The sequence below is a fragment of the Patiria miniata genome, unplaced genomic scaffold, assembly GCF_015706575.1.
Source record: "Patiria miniata isolate m_02_andy unplaced genomic scaffold, ASM1570657v1 HiC_scaffold_1, whole genome shotgun sequence".
Lineage (NCBI taxonomy): Eukaryota > Metazoa > Echinodermata > Asteroidea > Valvatida > Asterinidae > Patiria > Patiria miniata.
In genome coordinates this window covers 7,591,724-7,610,931 of record NW_024037047.1, presented here as the reverse complement: position 1 = coordinate 7,610,931, position 19,208 = coordinate 7,591,724, and the positions used below count along the sequence as shown (strand labels likewise).

The following is a 19,208-nucleotide window of genomic DNA, read 5'->3' as shown; positions in this document are numbered from 1 at the left end:
CGCAAGTCAACCACAAATCATCACGTCTTTATCGCAAATCAACCAAAAATCATCACATGTTATCACAAGTCAACCAGAAATCATCACATGTTATCACAAGTCAACCAGAAATCATCACATGTTATCACAAGTCAACCAGAAATCATCAACATGTTATCACAAGTCAACCAGAAATCATCACATGTTATCACAAGTCAACCAGAAATCATCAACATGTTATTGCAAGTCAACCACAAATCGTCACATGTTCTCACAAGTCACTGCAAGTCGTCAAGTCAATCAATGACAAATCATTACACCTCTTTGGTGATATTTGTGTTGCTGAGTATATGTGGATGAGTGGAAAAATTGGTGGATGTACGGTAGATGAGCACAATGGATGAACAAGTGATACATGCATTTGGTGGGATCAACGTTTCGCATGCCAATTTGGCTCATAAATATGTATGAGCTTCAGTTGTTTCCATTCGCCATACAGGGTGAGTAAAAAAAACCGAAACCAATATGTCGGGACTATTGTTTTAGTGAAGTTCTGCATGTAGCACTTTCAAAATCTGTGATATGAAAGCCCAATTCATAAGCTTCCTTGTAGTACAAGAATCATTCAAATCACTCATGTACTTTTCAAGTTATGGAATTTTATACACAGCCACCGTTTTAAAGTTCTGTCCATGGATCACAAAAAAGGTTCTTTCAGCCAAACGAAAACATTTCAAACACATTCCTATGTGTTTGTTTTCGTTTTGCTGAAAGTACACTTACCTTTTTGTGATCCGTGGACGGAACTTTGAAACGGTGGTTGTGTTTAAAATTCCGTAACTTGAAAAGTACAAGAGTGATTTGGATGATTCTTGTACTAAAAGAAAGCTTCTAAATTGGGCTTTCATATCCTAGATTTTGAAAGTGCTACATGCAGAACTTCACTAAAATAAGTCCCGACATTTGGGTTTCGTTATTTTTGACTCACCCTGTAAAGAATTGCAAGAAGTAGCCATGATCTTCAGATGCAGCAACATTTTGTGTGACTTACATAGACATGCCTGTGTTTACTAGAAACAGCTCTCAGCTGTACTGGCTTCTCCTGGGGTACGAAGCTAGGAGGGGTGGGGCACTTGAAGGAGGCGGTTGTCTTGACAGGCACTGAGTGGGAGGCACTGACGGCGGTTTTGGTTGCGTTAATGCGGAGTTGGGTGTACTCCCCCGCCACCTCTTCGTCGTAGTAGTTGCGGTCTGGAAGCGGTGGAGGCGACTTCTCAGAATCTATTCAAAGAAAAACAAACCTTGTTAATAGATAAACCACAACAGGAGTGTAATGGCCTAGCGGTTAAGAGCACCGGACTCATGCTCTGGTGTTTCAGAGGCAACAGTGGTGTGGGTTCGAGCCTGCAGGGTGGACACTTGTGTCCTTAAGCAAGGCACCTAACCATTATTGCTTCGTCCTTCGGATGGGACGTAAAGCCGTAGGTCCCATGTGTTGTGTAATCCAATGCACGTCAAAGAACCCAGTGACACTTATCGCTAAGAGAAGGGGTTTGCCCCGGTGTTTCTGGCCTCCTGTATAAACTCCCACGCGGCCTATTTAGGAGATGCACCAATCAAGAACCAAGAACCAAGGAAACAGACTGCTATGTACTTCAGATTCGAACCAGCCAGCCGATCCCGTTGGCTCGGTGGTCGAGTGGTAAGACATCTGCACTGGAGGGCAGGAGGTCGTGGGTTCGAGTCCCACCCGAGTGATTTTTTCCAACTTTCACTCGGGAGGTAACACACTGAGTATACAGTGTTCAAACATCGGTGAAGGGCAAAACCTAATTTGATTTATATCACCCCGACGCAAAAAAAAAAAAAAATATGGGAGAACCCAGACATTGACTGGTGTGGAGCTTGAACCTGTGACTTGTGAAATTCTTTTGTGCTATAAAATCCTTGATGGAAAACACGTTTGCAGAAAAACCTCTGGAATTCCAAATTTCAAAATTTTAAAAAAATCCTGAAATCGGGAAAACTCCTGATAAGGCTATCAGCTTCGGTCCAAAAATTGGGCCACCGGTATCAAATGATCAAAAGGAGCAATGCTCATAGCGATTTTTGGCAAGGTATACACATCTAGAGTTGGAAAATGTGTGATAGCTTTGCAGTGTGAGCGGTGGCAGTTTTTGGGCGTTATCAGTTTATATTTTTTCAAAATGGCCGCCAATATGCTTGTTACCGGATTAATTTAATGTGGTAACAAGCATGTTTTGGACACCATTTTTATTTAAAAGTGATAGCACCCAAAAAGCTGCTACCGCTGCAATGCTATCACATATTTTCCAACTACAGGGGTGCATACCTTGCCAAAAAAACACAATTTAGCATTATTCCCCTCATTTGATAACGACTAAACTCCCAGGCTGATGTCTTATTACAAAAAAATCCTGAAATCGGGAACAATCCTGACAAAATATCCTGAAATCACAAACAATCTGGACAAAAATTCTAAAATTGAGAAAAATCCTGACAAAATACGCCAAAATCCTGAAATCAAGAACAATCCTGACAACAAATACTGAAATTGGGAAAAAAATCCCGACCAAAAACCCTGAAATCAGAAAAAATCCTGACAAATCACACCCCTGCAGACTGACTATGTGTAAGGAGTTGACTCTGAAACTGAATAATGAAAATGTGGGTGCACTGAATTGTGAACCACTTCCACTGGCGACCAAGTCTAGGGGCTAAACGCTTTTAAGGTTTTATACGCGATTACCCGCCGCCGCGATAACCCAACGCGAATATCACCCACGAACCAATCAGGAACAACGTCTAGGGAAATTCGTCTCGGTTGTGTAATGCGCGCGCACCTGTTTGGCCTAATCTATGCAGCGCGCAGTCAAAACATTTCACTGTAGTTCCAAACCAAACTCCTAAATTTCTTCCAGCAGTAAAAAAGACGCAGCAAGACTTTTGTGCAACTTCACTGGTCAGCTCTCTTTTAGTGTGTAGAGTGCGTGCAACTGAAAATGGACCGTAATAAGCCTCTGTACTGATGACGTCACACTTTGCTTACATGTGCACTTTCCTATGGAGCCAGTGGGGGCCCACGGTCCACTGAGCACCGTAGGAAAGCACACACATAAAACAAACTGAGACGTCATCAGTACAGAGGCTTATTGCCTGCAGAAGTAGTGCATGCACACTCGTTTCCCCAATTTTTCGGGGGGAGATTTTACGAATTTCCCTAGATGTTGTTCCTGACAGATTCGAAGGTGATATTGGTTGGTCGTGATAACGCCCTCTTGCGGCGGCGGGTTATCGCGGCGGCGGGTTATCGTGGCGGGGATTATCGCGTATCAAACCATAACAACGTCTAGCCCCTAGACTACTCGCGACCTCGTTCCATACCTGAGCTCTTTGGCTGTGACACCGGACTGCTGCCACCGGACGGAGCAGACGACAGTTCACACATGGAAGTACTGGCGTTTACCAACGGCGATTCGGCCCTGGGCGAAGAGGACAAGTCCACCTTGTCCAGAAGCACCCCGATGGAGGACCGAGAGGGCTTCTTAGGCGGGACCTTCAGTGGGATTTCCAGGTTCATGTAGTTGGTGCTGCGGTTGACCGCGGCGCCGGCCGTGGGCCGAAACGGCCGCGTGGGCTTTTTGACCATCGGAGGAGTGTAGGCCGAATGGCGCGTGACTGCGGCTACCGCAACTGGGGAAGGGGGCGTGGCCGGTGGCACGTTGTCGTACGTGGACCGCTGTTCAGGGTCGATGAGGTCTTTGACGCGGCGGAGGGGGCCGGGAGTTGAGGAGGAGGGAGGTAGTGGACTGCCTTTTATGTGAGCTGAAACACAAAAGGAAGTGAAAATGATATCCCAGCATCCATTTTTTTGGGGCAAACCATTTAGTTTTTTAGTTTTTGTAAAATTAATAAAAGGAGGCAATAAAGGCCATTTTTAGGTTGTAATAAGGACACAAAGGCCAATGCAAATTTGTGCAAATATTTACTCAAGGAGTGCCCTGCAAAATGAGCAGCAACTCTATTTTTTTAATTAGTCTTGATTAATTTTCACAATTGAGGCCATTTTCCAAACGACGGTCTCCTCTGTGGCTTCAGCTACATGTTGTACATCTCTGACCTCAAAAACTATTAACAGGCCTTAAATGTCAAATACAAATGGAAAGACGCCAAACTTTGTACTTGAAGACAAAGCTGGAGACGAAGTCAAGGTTTGACAAATGACTAAGTGAACAGACTGAAGATGCAACTAAATTGTGGCTGTGGCTTTCAGTAACACACATGTGTACTTGCAAGCCTATGAAGACAAAGCTGGGGACGAAGTCAAGGTTTGACAAATGACTAAGTGAACAGACTGAAGATGCATCTAAATTGTGGCTGTGGCTTTCAGTAACACACATGTGTACTTGCAAGCCTATGAAGACAAAGCTGGGGACGAAGTCAAGGTTTGACAAATGACTAAGTGAACAGACTGAAGATGCATCTAAATTGTGGCTGTGGCTTTCAGTAACACACATGTGTACTTGCAAGCCTATGAAGACAAAGCTGGGGACGAAGTCAAGGTTTGACAAATGACTAAGTGAACAGACTGAAGATGCATCTAAATTGTGGCTGTGGCTTTCAGTAACACACGTGTACTTGCAAGCCGTAGCCAATGTGGAGGCTGCCCTAGTACCCTGACTCTCACCTTTGATCATGGCGGCGATCTCAATAGCCACCTTGGACGGGTACCCTTCTACTTTCTGTAGCGCGGTCTCATTGGCCATGTCCTTGATGCGGTAGTTGATAGGTGGGTCGTGTTCGAGGAGAACGCGCACTGCTTCCGCTTTGCCAAACAGCGCCGCCTCGTGTAATGCTGAACCGGTCTTGAGCTGGGCACCAAAAGCAGAAGGAAAAAAAGAAAAGAAACTAGAGCTTTAATTTCAGATAAACAGTTACTAGACTATGGAATCTGTGCACGAGAACCCCGTTAAAAATGCCCTAGAGAGAAAGATAGGCACTCTTGATTGCCTTTCTGTCAGATGCCTGCTGTTCATGCAAAGGTTGGATTGTGGCTTTTTAGAATAACATTAGCCGTGCCTACATCATGTGAACCAATGTTTACAAGCAATGTGTTGCATATACGGAGATTTCAAGTGTGATCACCAAAAACCTTCTACTGTTCATCATGTTCATGCTATATAGAGTCTTGGGAACTTTGGCAATCTGTCCGAGGACTTTCTACCATACCTCACATGTGCTGTATTAAAGCTCACGCTCGTGTGTGAGACAGGGGGAGGGGGGTGTGGCATGATCAGAGGGTCAGGGGTTCGAATCCAGCTGCTGGTCATATGTTGTGTCCTTGGGCAAGCCGCTTCATCCCAACTTGCCTCTCTCCACCCAGGAGTATAAATGGGTACCGGCATTAGCTGGGGAGTAACCTGCGATGGACTGGCATCCCATCCAGGGGGAATAGATGGGCTATACTGGCTCGCGACAGATTTTGCTTTCACATATGAGGCACGTTCAGAATTTCTTGAGTCCCAGTGCCAAAGTTTTCAAGACTGTATTTGATGCATCTTGTTGATCAATAGTATACAAATATTGAGTAGCTCAGAGTGTAATGGGAGGAATATTATCGCTCAGTAAAATCTGGACTTTTCCAGTTCATGAGGCGAAACTGGAAAAGTACAGATTTTACCGAGCGATGCTATTCCTCCCATTTCACAATTTAAAGCCACACAACATTTGTTTTATATAACTGACATATAGATCCTTGTCATTTGATATATTTGAACTTTTATTTCAACATAAAATTGGTGGAAAATGTATTTCTCTCTTCCAAACCACCCCTTCACGAAAATGTTTGAACCCAACTCTGTAGCGCTGGCTCTTTGGAACAATACGCGTTACGCGCAACACTGAACGCGCACACCAGCTTGCATTCGCACACAAATACCGCGTCATGGAACAAGAATGATCCTAACTGTCGAATAGTATTTCCCATTCCCCATGGGCGAATGGGACTTTTTGAGCCCCGGCGTGAATGGGAGCAATAACGAATGTCATGTGATGTGAGTTCCACCAATCAAATGACAAGGATCTGTATGTCAGTTATATAATGCCCTCTATCACCAAAGCGGCTTGACTCACTCACCAGGGATTGGGACTGGCTGGATTAGGAGGAACAAAATACAAATCAAGTCTTGGATCAAGACTAGACTGAAACGGATGTGATACCTTCTTATTGATGTCGCAGCCAGCTTCCAGGAGAGCTTTGATGACCTGAGGATGACCGTTTCTGGCCGCTAGGTGGAGGATGGAACGGTGCTCTTGGATCCGATTGAGAAGCTCTGGCCGTCTCCTGAGCAGGAGCTCCACTGTCTCCAGCCGGCCGTACTGGGCAGCCAGGTCCAAGGGCGTCTCTTCTTTCTTGTTGACGATGGTGGGGTCAGCTCCATTCTGTGGAGTTATAATTAACAATTACTCACTGTTATAAAAATAACAATAATTTGGGAGGCTAATGAAATGTTGCACCTCGGCTTTGGAACCGTTTGCCACTTGAAATCAGAGACACAGAAAACATCACATCTTTCACGCAGCAACTCAAAACACATCTCTTCATGCTGGCTTTTCCAGATAATTGAGTGTTTTTTTTGTTTTGTTTTTCTTTACATCTATAGACCGGCGCCTTTGAATGGATTCCAGAGATATAAATACTGTATTATTATTATTATCCTTACTCGCAGCTGAGAAGCTGAATTGCGAAAGACACAGCTACAACGTGGTCGAGCCGCAGGCATGTAAAGGCACCTTTGGTAGCCGCCATACGACCCATACATGACCACTGAGCACAGCCAGAGATTGAAAGTGTTTGATGTTTCTTTGGAGGGAGGAAAACCAGAGGGCCTGGAGAAAAAACCCTCATGGCACAGGAGAGAACCAACGCTCAACTCTACTCACATATGGTCCTAGCTGGGAACTAACCAGGGCCACAGTAGTGAGAGGCGAGCGCTTTACGCACTAGCCACCCACGCCACCCTGCTCTTACATATGAACCATTTTTGGGGTCTTGTAACTGGATTTCGTTTCTAACGCACGTAACAAAAGGTGTGTTTACGGGCACCCTACTGGAAACCACAGGTTAGTTTTCTTTCAAACAGTACCATTTCAGGGTGGAATAGTTTCATAGGGTGTTTGATACAAAACCCATTTTCATTTTTAACAAAGTATTTTATCGCTAAATTGGTAGGTACGTTTCTGGGTGACTGCGAATGATCCTACGTGGCGTTAACAACAACTTACTTACCTCCAGCAACAACTTGACAACATCAGTGTGGCCATACTGTGCTGCAAAGTGTAAGGGCGAATCCCAGTCATTGTTCTGAAATAAAAAATAATTAGAAATCACAAATGTAAGTACTTTCCAACAACAAACATGAAGTTATTTTCGCTTTCATTTTGGGTTTTGCCCTTTGCCGCCATATTTTTACAGACACTGTATGGTCAGTGTTGTCTGAGGGGCTGGCGAGAAAAAAATCACAAGATTACGCGGGTGGGACTCGAACCCACGACCTCCTGCTTACGAGTGCAGACATCTTACCACTCGACCACTGAGCTTAACAGGGTCGGCTGGCCGGTTTGAGTCTGCTGTACAAGCCGGTTCAGTACGCAAACTTTTTATAAGATGGAATTTGCGTTAGGGAAATGAAAATTTTATATTGGATTTTGTCCTTCGCTGCTGTGACACTGAGTATACGGAGTTAATAACATTTGTTGGCGAAGGGCAAACCCCGATATAAACTTTACATTTCTCCACAATTTCCATCACATGTGATGCGATCAAGCTACATGAGTCGTTTGTCGGGAATTTTCATTTAGAGATACAGGCCAAAATAGGGCCACTTCATCACATCACTTCATCACATCTCTTGGTGTTCTGACTTCCATAATTTTTTAAACTAAGGATGGTACCAGCATGCGGTTTTCACATCAGTAGGCCTAATGCTGAGATTGTGCTCTTTTCAAATCTGTAATAAAAAATTTTTTTGACTGGGTTTGAGAAACAACTCATTTAGCTTGATTGCATCACAGATGTTAATGTTAAATGCATATTTGTGAAGTGCATACTTGACGAAACGCGAAAACATGAACTGGGTATGGTTTGCAGAATTCAATGACCACTGGGCCTTTAATACAAAAACACTCCAGAGCTGTACTGTTGCAAAGAAATGGATAAGAACTCTCTGATCAGTCGAATGTGCAGGCTGAGAACACCAATAGCAAGTGCATCGGTGAACATGGAGGAAATTGGGGCATGTTCTAATTGTTTTCTTTAGCCTGCATCACAAGAAATGGAAGGCTTCGGTTTTTTTAAAGGTTGGTTTCAAATATCCGGTATTAACCAAAATCGAAACGAATAATGGAATTCAAACCGAATGTTTAACAATCTGGATTTAAATCCCATCACTAATAGGTAACACAATTAATGTTGTGTGCCGTCGGTGTACATGTACCTGTTCGTTGATGTAGCTGTAGGACCTGGCATGAGACATGAGGACTCGGATGACCTCAGCAGCTCCCGTCCAGGCAGCCAGGTGGAACGGCGTGCTGCCTTTGGCATCTGGTATACCTGGCGAGGCATCGTGCTTCAACAGGAGATCCACGGCATGTCTGATGATAACAAAATAAATAATACACGGATGAGATTGGGGGAAGTGAAAAAATCCGAGAAATAACCAGCAGGAGGTTTGTGTCAATTGTGGGCGACTGCAACCCTCTGAAAGAAAAGGCTTTTATTTTACGCACAAATGAACCCGCCCTTCGAGAGCCAAAATATTATCTGGAAGCGATAGTTCTAATTCAATAACTTAACATCACGTCAGTGGATTTATTTTAAATGTCTTATCCAAAAGTCAGTGTTGTTGTTGAAACTCCACAAGACCATCACAAGACTATCATAAGACCATCACAAGACCCTCACAAGACCCTCACATGGCCCTTACAATACCATCACAAGACCCTCACATGGCCCTTACAATACCATCACAAGACCCTCACACCACCCTCACAAGACCCGCACAAGACCATCACAAGATCATCACAAGACCATAGCAAGCACATCACAAGACCCTCACAAGTCCATCACAAGCCCCTCACAAGACCCTAACAAGACCATCACAAGTCCATCACAAGTAGATCACAAAATCCTACTCTCCTTCAAACACCATTCATCCTCAATCCTCCAAAACCCTCCTCTTCTTCAAACACCGTTCATCATCAATCTTCCAAAATCAACCGATAGGCCTACTGAATGTCCATGTGCCCTCAATCCTCCACTATCTTCCAAAAACCACCCGGAGGACTTTGGAGGATTAAGGAAGGTTGGGAATTATCAATAACACCTTTTAACCCTAACAGAACTCAACCCATCAAACCCCAATGGCATGTTTTGTTGGAATCTGTCAGGATGGGTACAGTACCCCTAAACTGACAGTCTTTTACATTGGGTTGGCACACCTCCAGAATCAAAGAGCTATCAATGCATCCATCCTCAATCCTCCACAATCCTCAAAAAACCACCCGGAGGACTTTGGAGGATTAAGGAAGGTTGGGAATTACCAATAACACCTTTTAACCCTAACAGAACTCAACCCATCAAACCCCAATGGCATGTTTTGTTGGAATCTGTCAGGATGGGTACAGTACCCCTAAACTGACAGTCTTTTACACTGGGTTGGCACACCTCCAGAATCAAAGTCAGAAATATGTGTGTGCAGTTTCCAATATGGTGTTGGAATTTGCCAGGATGGGTATGGTTCCTAGTAAATCACGCTAGGGAGTTAGGGTTAATGGCTACAATGAATCAGTCCACATATGATCAATAAAGACCCGTAAGCCACAAAATACCAGAGAAACGTCATGTTATTCGGCGGTGGCCCTAAACTGCCTTTTGATGTCTTGGCGGATTCCTGTTTATGGAAGTGGACCCAGTTGGCATGGTTGGCTTCCAGCTAACCCAGGAAATTGTTGGGCCCGTGGGGCTCTGGAATGATTTAATTACAACCATTACAGGATAGAGTGCTCACAGATTGCAATCCATTAGATATTGAACACTCAGGGGACTATACATATATCTTGGGGAGTTGTGATGAGATCCATTCAGGAATTGTCCTCTAAATTGTGGATATTTTTATTAAAATCCCACAAGAGCTCACAAATGCAAATTGTTAAAGGTATTAATTAATATGCTATACATGTACCTACAATGTAGCTGCAAACATTAAAAAATGAGACTGCCAAATTATTATGTGCCATGGCCTCATGGTCTTGAGCACTGAATTCATGGTCTGCGGGTAATTCTGCAGGTTGTGGGTTCGAGTCCAGCCTGCGGCTATGGTAAATGTGCTCTTAGGCAAGGCACTTTGTCACTCATTGCTTCTCTCCACCCAGGAGTAAATGGGTACCTGTGAGTGCAGAGATGGTTATTGTGGCTGATTTTAGGGGTGCAGACCAGTAAATCGGTCCGAAATTGCCTACACCGGCCAAATCACGATTTGCATGCCCTCAAAATCTTCAGTATTTGAGCATGCTGTGGGCCATGAACTTGAGGGTTTGTAAAAAATATGGGTGGAAGCCGTGCACAGGACTGGGAGCTTGCAGTTCTGTGTAATCTGGACCCTAAAAGCGCTCTATTTTGCAATGGAGTGTAGGCATCGTTTTTCAAAATGGCGACGGGCTTCAGGACTATTTTCAGGGATGAATATCTTCAGATGGAAATTTCTCCTAAAAGTCATCAGTTGACCCCCCGAAAATTGAAAAGAAAATGAAAGATGATGAAATAAGCTTTAATTTGATGTGTGTCTCGAACACCTTGGAGAGTTGTGAGTATTTTTCCTGAATTTCTGAAGTGGGAGCATTTACCATTGGGGTCTATGGAAGTTTATTTACTGGTCTGCTACCTTAGCTGCTTTGCGCCGAAATGGCTGCATCGAGCTGTATACTCCCCAGGGAGCTGAGATGGTATTTGGAATGTTTCATTGGCCCAATGAGCAGGGTGATAATGATGTAACGCCTCGGGCACCAATAATGGTGGATACATACATGTACGTGCGCTTTATAAATACCCATTATTATTACGAAATAGCCTACTTGATTGCATAAATAGCATCAAACATCCTGTGCAATTATCGCACCTGGTATTCCGTTGTTTTCAAGAAAAGAAGAACTACCATCATTTCCCGATTGTTCTGACCGCAGAGCTATCAATAATATGTTCTGACCAAACCATCCCTGGAAAATTAAAAAACAACGGTACTGTGCGTGTACTGAATGACATGCAGTCATGCTTGCACACTCTATGACCCAGGCACCATTTCAAAACTGTGAAATGTGTTGTACAGTACATTTATAAAGGAAACCCATGACCAGCCCACTTCCTACTCTGCGATAATAAAACTTGTTTCCTGAACAATGTAGTCTAAATTAAGAACAGGTGATCAGGATAAAATTACATGTACTGTATTCTTGTCCATGTAATAAATGAACTGTATGAGCTTTTTTTTTTTTTTTTACAGGTCATCAAACTGGGATGACCACAGAATGACGTAGCTCACAAGAGGTGCGGTTTGGGAAAATAAAACAATCCAAACAAGTTTTTGGTGGATGATTTGGGGTAGTTGAGGGCTTGAGGCCCAAGGGCGATGTACGTATGTATGTGTAGTGTCTACATGCGGTTGTATACAGTACACAGTGGAACGTTGCTATAACTAACACCGCCATACCGAACATTCGGCTATACCGAACATCATCCTAGGCTCCCGATTTTTTTGTACAAAATGTACTCAACATTGTTGTTGAAAACTGTCAACATAAGAGTGACAAGTGGCTATTACTTCCCCAAGGAATAGAAGGGAAAAGCCACCCATTGCTGTAGGTATTAAGCTCAGAAATTGTGTAATTTTACATAATTCATTAGTCGGCACGTGTTCGAAGTCGTCTTTCAGTAACTACCAGGACGTGCAGGGTGAAGGTCTGAAGGGGGCCATTTATTGAAAGTGAGTACCAGAGCACCGGCAGCTTAAAATCCCTATACCGAATGATCGCTATTATGAACAATTTCTGTGGATCCTGTGATGTTCGTTATAGCGGCGTTTCACTGTATATTCATTGTCAGGGCTGCCCTGAATGTACCGAATATTCAAAAATTGGATCATCAACTAAATATATTTGAATACCGGTAGCTTTTTGCCGGTTTCAATATTCAAAGAAAAAAACCCCAATTTCTGTGACTGTGAATGTTATTTTACTCGTACAGTAGCGTTTTGATTAAGACGCCACTTTTTGGCTGATGGTAACTTTTTAGTCGACACGGAAAGATTTCCATATACAAAGTTCACTCAACACCCTGTGTACAAACCCATAGCTGCCAACTTTTCAAAATCCCAATTAGTAATCAACCCGCGCGGTCATTTTCGACTGCTCGTTTTATCAAAAGCTTTACCAACATCGAGTACAGGTACATGGTTTACATGTACACATACATGTGCATACCCTTCTTGTTGTGAATAATAATGCACTGTAGGCCAAAACATAATATAAAAAAAATTTAAAAAAAAAAAAAAAAAAAAAAAAAAAATCATTTTTTTTTTTTTTAAATTAATTTTGTTTTAATGTCTGTATTTGTTTGTTGAAGTCAAATAAATAATAACAATAATAACATGTGCGCATATTTTTTTTTGAGATGCATGCTATCGATGTGGAGTTTCGAGTTCGTATCAATGTTTTTACACACAATGATTTAGGGCCACCGTATGCAATAGAAATATCCCGCCAACATACCTTGCAAACGTATGCTGATTTATCTTTTCTGGATGTTGTGACAAACTCAAACTCTATTACCAATTATTCCAACCATACTCTTAATATTAAATTCCATGATTAAAATTTCGCACTGATGGGTCTCATCCCGGCAATAAGCGACCAAATGTGCTCACGATCGTCACTGAAAAGTACTCACATACAGTACACACAACCACACATCCACGAGATGCACACAAATGACACACCATTGAAAATAGTTTTAGTCTGGTCCTCAAGTACTCCACTGCGCACACTGCATTGATGTCTATCAGGTGCTTGACTGCATTCTTATTAGACTTGTCACCAGTCCATCCATTATCGCGACATTTCGCCAGAAGTTTTCGATCAAAAACGAAGTATTTTTTTTTCGTTAAATAGAAAATGGGAAATTCGTAATGTTTTAGTGGCAAATCGTATTTTCGTAATTTAACAAACAATTCGTAATAATTACGAAAAATTCGTAACAGTTGGCAGCTATGCAAACCCTATGAGATTGGACTGAACAATTCTAAGTATTTTCTAAGAAAATGCTTGTATTTTCTCACTGCTCAAACTGACTTTGATGACATGAAATTGCTATCTGGGGGCTTGTTAGTCAATACAGAGGAAAATTAGTGAACTTCGTACATGTATGGAAATCTTTCCGTCGACACCTATTTACTGGCTCCATTGTTTCAGCTGGGGTACAGTCCCTATTACCGGTACCACTTACACAATGTAATACTTCAAAACACTCCAGCAGGCCCATAATATCCATCAATGCATGCACATTTTAACTGGGGCGCTTTGTATGCAAGTTTTTGACCAGTGAGGAAGGCAGCTGCAGCTGGCGTGAGTAAGACTTGATCGGCAAGTTTTGAATATTTGAATAATCGGTCAAGTGCAGTTTCGAACAATCGAATACTACATTATTCGAAAATGGACAGCATTATTCATTGTTGCAAAAAGGTCTCTCAAAAAGCTGATTGCTTTTTTTGTACAGCAGTTGGCTACAACCGTTCACAAATGTTTGAAGACTTTCTTTCAGAAACGCAACTCAAGGTCAAATCATACATTTTAAGACGCATACAGTCGTGTTCGCACCGTCGATCGTGGACGTCCTATTGTCCCTCTTTTGTTTGTACTCTAACTTTTAAGGAAGACTCCCATAGGTTTTGTACACGACCCCAATCGCGGACGTATGCTGGGAATCATGGACGATATTGTTCTCTTTTGTTCTCTGGTATTTTTCGTCCACGGTTTTGAAAAGATGAACACGAACATGTACATGAACGTGTATGTTATTCACTTTTTTCCTTCCTCAAAACATTTTACAATAAATTTCTCTTTCCAAGGAACAAAAAATAATCAAACAGAAATGCGCTTGTCACATCCTGATAAAAATAAGTCATAAATCAAATTGGTAGAAAATTCACACTTTCATATTGTGATCAAGATGTTGATAAACTTTCAACCAGGAAATAGTTTCTAAAAAATACCCAGAAATAACTTGCACTGAACTGGCAGCAAAATGTATACAAATCCTGTGTGAAAAATCTCTGCAAATTCAAGGATTTTTGCCAAGAATTGTTTTGACAACTTTAGGATGACATTTTGCAATGTTCATTTCACTCTTACATGTATGTGTTGGATTTTCGTTTTAAAGGGAATATACATCATTGGCTTTTGCTGTAATTTTCAGAAATGAACTATTTGAGGGGTTACTATAATAGATCAAACATTGTTTCACTGACATGTTTGAAGTTTTGTGTTCAAAAATGCTGGAAAAAACAAGAAACACACAAACGGTGGCGTAGTCTGGTTCCCTGACTCCACTAAAGATAAAATGGACCAATTTATGGATGCCGGAAAATTGTATTAAGGTAAGAGAACCAGTCTAGCTGGCCTGCACCCGTTCATGAACATGTAACCAATAGCAAATAAAATTTGGAGTGAAAAAATGGTGAATTTGGAGCAGTAGTTGAAAAATAGTTAGGTTTTTCCAACGGTGGTCGGCCGACCATCGTTGGAAATTTATACAAAAATACCATTTTCTTGAAAATGACTTCACACCAGGTGCCATAATTTTACAGGGTGCTTTAGACTGTCATTTACCAACATCCTAGTCAGGTATTTTGTTAAAACTTGGAGTTGTATTTTTCGATGTTTGCAAATGTTGTATATTCCCTTTAATAACAAAAATACTCACTACTCGGTGTCAATTTTTGCAGTTGTACAAGTCCCCTAAAGTATGGAAACTCTGCTGGTATCATTTCCAAGTACTGTTTGTATAGGCCTAGATGAAGTGTTTTTCAACACATAACAAATTAGCCAATATCACATAGTGTACAGTGTACAATGTACACATGTATACATCATACATTACATTGGGCACAGCTAAGGCATTCAGCAGATGCTGTGTAGTGCTGAGTGATGTACCGGGTATACATGTACATTTGCAGTGTACATCATGTACATGTACATGTACAGGCAAAAGGATGCATCTTTAGATTTAGTTGGTGAGCTTGAATTGAAGGTCAAAAAGATCAATGGAAATTCCTTGAAAAAGTTCACTATACCATAATGTATACAAAATTAATGTGGTTGTGCTGTGGTCCATTAGATTTTCTACAAGGATATCGGTACATAAAAAGTCATGGACCGTATTGTGGCAGACATTTTGAAACTGAATTGAGCTTTTTGTCATTCCGCTGTTTAGCTTTCTTTCGTCTAAATGTTTGTTGATGTTCACAATCGGAGTCGTGATTTCACTTTATTTTGAGGAATCACTTCCCTGTCGGTACATGTAGGTCCTATTATGTACATGACATGGTTGATGGAATCGCGCCCCTGAAAGATTGCGAAAAAAAACGGGGCTTTGTGGAATAACATAAAATGTACATTGTGTGTTTGATTTTAAATGAATGAATAGTGAAGTTTACAGCACCATGAAATGAAGATGCCAATACTCACTTTTTGTGCTAATCGTGTAACACTCAGAGTTGCCAGTACTTGTCTTGAATTGTGTGGTAAAGAAACAAATCTTTCAAGGTAGATAATCATGTTCTATGGAGAGATCATTGGCGGATCAAGGGAGTGGGGTGGAGTGGAAGGGGGGGGGGGGCAACAGGGTCCATGGGCCCTTCCAAAGGAGAGTGAAGACACCTTTTTGTGTAAAATTTTCAGGAAACAAATCTTGCGAACCACCCTAAACCCCTGGTCCCGTTTTGCTAGGAACCATCCTCAATCCTCCAAAATGTTGCACTTATATTCAAATGAAGGATACCCAGCGCCTCAATCCTTCAAAATCGTCAGACAGTCCTGCCTCAAAAATGCATTCATCCTCAATCCCCAAAATCCTCCTCTTCAAACACCATTCATCCTCAATCCTCCAAAATCCTTATGTGCTTCAACACCATTCATCCTCAATCCTCTAAAATTCTCATGTGATTCAACACCTGTTCATCCTCAATCCTCCAAAATCCACATTTCTCAAACACCATTCATCCTCAATCTTCTGAAATCCTCCAAAACCGCAAAGAGGATTTTGGAGGATTGAGGTGGGTTAGGGTAAGCTACATATGTGTACATATGTACATGTACCTTTTAGTTTTAATATTATAATGTGGAAATTGTGCATACTAATAATCCCCTTCCACTTGTTGAAAATAAAAATAAAAATATAAGCCTTCTTGCCCCAAACCCATCCAAGGGCGGATCCAGGGGGGGGGGGGGGGGCCAAAGGGGGCCATGGCCCCCCCAAAACAAAACCTATTTTTTTTTTTTTTTTGGTGACATCGCAATATAGGCAGGCAATGAGTACACCACCATCTTTTCCTCAAAAAAACATTGGTTAAAGTGGTCAGAAATTGCCTCAGATCGCACCACAGAGCATCTAGAATCCGAAAATTTGGTTCCGGATTCGTCATTGGGAGAGTTCATACCCTATACATTGTACACATCTCTTAAAAATGACCACTAGGCCTAATTACAATGTAGCACTTAACAAGTATTTACACACACTAGATGGAAGTTTTTACAATTTTTTTTCGCCGGGGGAAAATTGCCATGTAGAATTGATAGCTAATGAAATTGCGATTTCTGGGACAAAATTGGAATCGTTTCCAAAAATGTTGCAGTCACCCAATCCAAATGCACTGATGTGCTCTCGACATGTCCACATGTGTAAAAGAAAGTGTGCAACATTGATGTCTGTGTGAAGTTCAAGGATTGTGTCCAACAGCAAAAACATGTTTGTTGGGAAGTGATGGATTTGGAGACGTAATCCCTCGTTTCCCTCGGCAGGAAATGTGCAAAAACCGCAACGGAACCGCACTGGCACCATACACACGTGTGGATATCATGGTCTCTATCACGGGCCAGATTGGGGAAAAATGAAAAAACCACAGCATCATCGGCAGAGGGTATGTTTACAATTGCCTTAAAATACCCATTTATTTTGTTCGATAAAAAACTTGAGTTAAAACACCTTTACAGGAAATTCCGATTTCAAACGAGTTTCTTGAAAAATCTTGACACCAGGAAATAAAGCCCTTGTGAGAATAAAAATCCTGAAATCAGGAAAAATATGTTAAAAAGATTATAACTAAGGAAAAATCCGTACAAAATAATCCTGAAATCAGGAAAACTCTTGTTAAAAAGAATCTTGAAATCAGGAAAAATACTTATAAAAAAAATCCTTAAATTAAATAAATCCTGAAATTAGGAAAAATCCTTATTAAAAAAAATCCTGAAATCAGCCGAAATCCTTATAAAAAATTCTGAAATCAGAAAAAAATCTGGTAAAAAAAATACTGAAATCAGGAAAAATCTGACAAATCTCCCTTTGCTCTTTGGAAAGCGAAAAATCAAATTTGAAGTTTCCCTGCGCTTTCAAACACATGTTTAGTGTATGATGTCTACGCTTGGTGCGGCAATTGTAGGGGGCGCTGTTTACTCTGCTCACAAAAATCTGCGAAAGGAAAGTCCTTGAATCTTGTATACTGTTTGTGGATGTATCAACTCAGGCTTGGAAGTTTATGTAATTTTGTTCAACTGTGTTTCATTTCAAAACCAATTCTATACATTATGTTCAACATATTGTACATGTACCGGGTAGAAATGTATAGGGGCCTACATGTAGGTATTACTTCGTATGTAACTGGACTACATGTACATGTATGTATCAAACAAACCCAATACTATTCTACAGGAATCAGATCCTGGTTTTAAAAGTTCTTACTTGTGATTGTTCAGCACAGCGTGGTGCAGTGGTGTATACCCAGAACTGTCTTGGCAGTTTGGAGCCACACTTCGTCTGAAACTGAGAGGAAAGGGGGAAAAATAAAAAGAAAATTCATATTTCCAAATCTTACACTCAATTTCGTACATGTACATTTTGTATCAAATGAGACTTGCGGTGAGTGTAATTTGTTGGCGTGAACAATTAAACATTAATGGAAACATTAAAATTTACAGTACTGGAACAGACGACTTAAACATGTTAAAGGGAATGAACATCATTGGCTTTTGCTCTAATTTTCAGAAATGAACTATTTGAGGGCTTAGTATAACAGATCAAATATTGTTACACTGACATTTTTGAGGTTTTGTGTTCGAAAAGGTTGGAAAAACCAAGGAAAAACAAAAATGTTCAAGTAGTCTGGTTCCCTGACTCCACAAAAGATAAAATGGATCAATTTATAGATGATGGAAAATGGTAAGGCAAGGGAACCAGTCTAGCTGGCCTGCACCCGTTCATGAACATGTAACCAATAGCAAACAAAATTTGGACTGAAAAAATGGTAAATTTGGAGCAATAGTTGAAAAATAGTTAGGTTTTTCCAACGCTGGTCGGCCGACCACCGTTGGAAATGTATACAAAAATACCATTTTCTTGAAAATGACTTCACACCAGGTGCCATTATTTTACAAGATGCTTGTGATTGTCATTTACCAACATTCTAGTAAGGTATTTCGTAAAAACTTGGTAGTTTTATTTTTCGATGTTTGCATATGTTGTATTAAAGGGACTATAACCTTCTACACTGTATTTTGTGTACCGGTACCTTCCAAAAGTCTCCAAAAGTCTCTTTGCAAAATGGACAATTTTGCAGGATTGAGGCTTTAATGGCAAAATGTGTGGCAGATTTCGGAGGATGCATTGTGTCAAGGTCTTGGGCCGGACCTTGTGTTGATTAAATGCTCAGCCGTGCATAAGGCCTAGATTACATTCTAAATACTTGAAATCCTCTAGTAATCTGCACTGCTCCAGGATGTCACTGGCTCTGTCTCAATATACTGACAGTGAATGCTGGAGGATTTTGCGGGATTGAGGCAGTGGTCAGCGCTCCAAGGACCACATTCAAGAAAGAACGGAGGATTTTGCA

At 41.4% G+C, this 19,208-nt stretch overlaps 1 protein-coding gene across 1 annotated transcript in view; it reads right to left on the bottom strand.

Annotated features, from left to right (window-relative positions):
• Nucleotides 1–19,208, bottom strand: part of LOC119721440 (mucin-5AC-like) — a 38,114-nt gene that overhangs the window by 13,905 nt on the left and 5,001 nt on the right. Inside the window, exons 2-8 of the mRNA XM_038191522.1 lie at nucleotides 18,062–18,142; nucleotides 8,496–8,652; nucleotides 7,289–7,363; nucleotides 6,220–6,441; nucleotides 4,688–4,871; nucleotides 3,385–3,825; nucleotides 1,031–1,260 (exon numbers count right to left, since the gene is read on the bottom strand). Coding sequence (XP_038047450.1) covers nucleotides 1,031–1,260; nucleotides 3,385–3,825; nucleotides 4,688–4,871; nucleotides 6,220–6,441; nucleotides 7,289–7,363; nucleotides 8,496–8,652; nucleotides 18,062–18,142 — 1,390 coding nt within the window. The remainder of the gene's footprint in view (nucleotides 1–1,030; nucleotides 1,261–3,384; nucleotides 3,826–4,687; nucleotides 4,872–6,219; nucleotides 6,442–7,288; nucleotides 7,364–8,495; nucleotides 8,653–18,061; nucleotides 18,143–19,208) is intronic.